Consider the following 1,662-nt stretch of genomic DNA (forward strand, 5'->3'; position numbering starts at 1 on the left):
CAATCTTTTGTCTGATCCTACTCCTCCAACACAGCTCCACTCAGAACTGGAGAAACTGTCTTCCCCAACAGCTTGTGTAGCTGCTGACCTACTCCCTGGCTTCCTGCAGACCCCAGCTCCCTACTGGATGTAAGCAGAAGACAGACTTCCCATCTGCAGGATGTATTCCAAGCATGAAGAGGTATTTCTGGGCAGAGATGTAGCCAGGCAGTCCATGGTGGCCACTGTCATTTGGGCAGCTGGCAACATCTTCTTCAGGTCCAAGGGACATTGCAGAAAGCTTCCCACTGCAGTGTGCCACAACCCCTCCTTCATCTCAGAATAGTGAATTGTACCCATGTACCCTTGTGTCATGTTGATTTAACCAGAATAATGCTTTAGTCCCTGGCTAGCTTGTGAGTACATCCTGAGAGGTAAAGACCACACAGAGGCTCAGGTTGAGTTGCAGTAGAATTTTAATGATTTAAAAGAGACAAATGAGGTAAACAAGAGGAGGCTCTGATGTAAGGTAGCACCAGATCACCCAAGAGCCTGAGGGCACCCAAGTGCCCTGAGGCACAGGTGTTCCCAAAAGGTGTCCAAGTGTATACATCATAAAGGGAGGGGGGCAATGTGTCTCTCCAAGGCTAACTTTGGAAAAACCCATGGCCCTGGGCAGCAGAAGATAACAGAGAAAAGAGAGAAAGAGCAAGAAGCAGGCAAGTTATACATGGACCATGTTTTCAGAGAGCCCAGGCACACCTCTTCCTGCCATCCTTTGCAGGTGGAGCTGTGGATGCTCAGCCCCTCTGAAAGTGATGACCCAAAGCTCTGTCAGATGATCATAATCTTCTAGCTTCCTGGGGGTCCTTTCGCGGGAAGTGACCAGTGGCTTTAGCAGGGGGGGCACCTCCTGCCACGGTAGCAGCTGGTAATGCAGGAGAGGTCACAGCACCCAGAGTTGATGGGCACTCCGTTACAGCTGAGGATGCTGCCAACAGCAGCGGAGGTGGAGGAGCCCACAACGGTGTTCTGTGGGAAGGAGCTGAGGATGGGTCCGGGCAGGGTCACCACCACAGGGGAGGGCTCAATGACGACGGTGGAGCTCTGGCACTGCCTGACACAGGGCTCATTGCAGCTGTTGGCCAGCGGGGTCGGGCCGCAGGGCTGGCAGGGCAGGCACGGGTTGCAGCAGGACATGTTGCTGGGTTGGAGATGCACCTGGGAGAGAGGGCAGGGAGGACCATGGTGGAGTGCGAGGAGCAATCTGGCCACTCACCACTGGGAATCCAAGGCATGTGTTGGGCAGGGAGCTAGAGGCTATGCAGGGAGGACCATGTGCCTCTTTGCCTCCCTTCCCAGCACCATGCAAAGAAAGCCAGACCCAGGAAAGCTTTTTGCTAGCCCAGAGCTCCAGAGTGCCCTCAACCCAGCCCCAACCTCTCTCCATGCTAGATATTTTCCCTGCTTTCCTCAAGACAGGCAGCCCCAAAACCAACCATAGAACAGAGCAGACACGACCACTGAGACGTGGCTTCATTCTGTAAGAGTAGGAAAAGAAGGGACTTCAGACTCACCTGGTTCCCAAGGAGAAGAAGGTGAGTGAAGTGAATGAGAGACCAAAGACCTGCATTGGCTTTTATACAGGTCCTGTACTGCCCCAGGCCCAGGCATAGCACTATC

The 1,662-nt window shown here is 53.6% G+C and overlaps 1 protein-coding gene across 1 annotated transcript; it reads right to left on the reverse strand.

Moving 5' to 3' along the window:
- Nucleotides 1-870: 870 nt before the first annotated feature.
- LOC104542285 (feather keratin Cos1-1/Cos1-3/Cos2-1) lies at nucleotides 871-1,181 on the reverse strand. The gene has a single exon (XM_010186538.1). It carries the CDS (start codon nucleotides 1,177-1,179, stop codon nucleotides 874-876), a length of 306 nt encoding a protein of 101 aa, XP_010184840.1. The 5' UTR covers nucleotides 1,180-1,181; the 3' UTR covers nucleotides 871-873.
- Nucleotides 1,182-1,662: the final 481 nt, after the last annotated feature.

The sequence above is a fragment of the Mesitornis unicolor genome, unplaced genomic scaffold (genome assembly GCF_000695765.1).
Source record: "Mesitornis unicolor isolate BGI_N332 unplaced genomic scaffold, ASM69576v1 scaffold30536, whole genome shotgun sequence".
NCBI lineage: Eukaryota > Metazoa > Chordata > Aves > Mesitornithiformes > Mesitornithidae > Mesitornis > Mesitornis unicolor.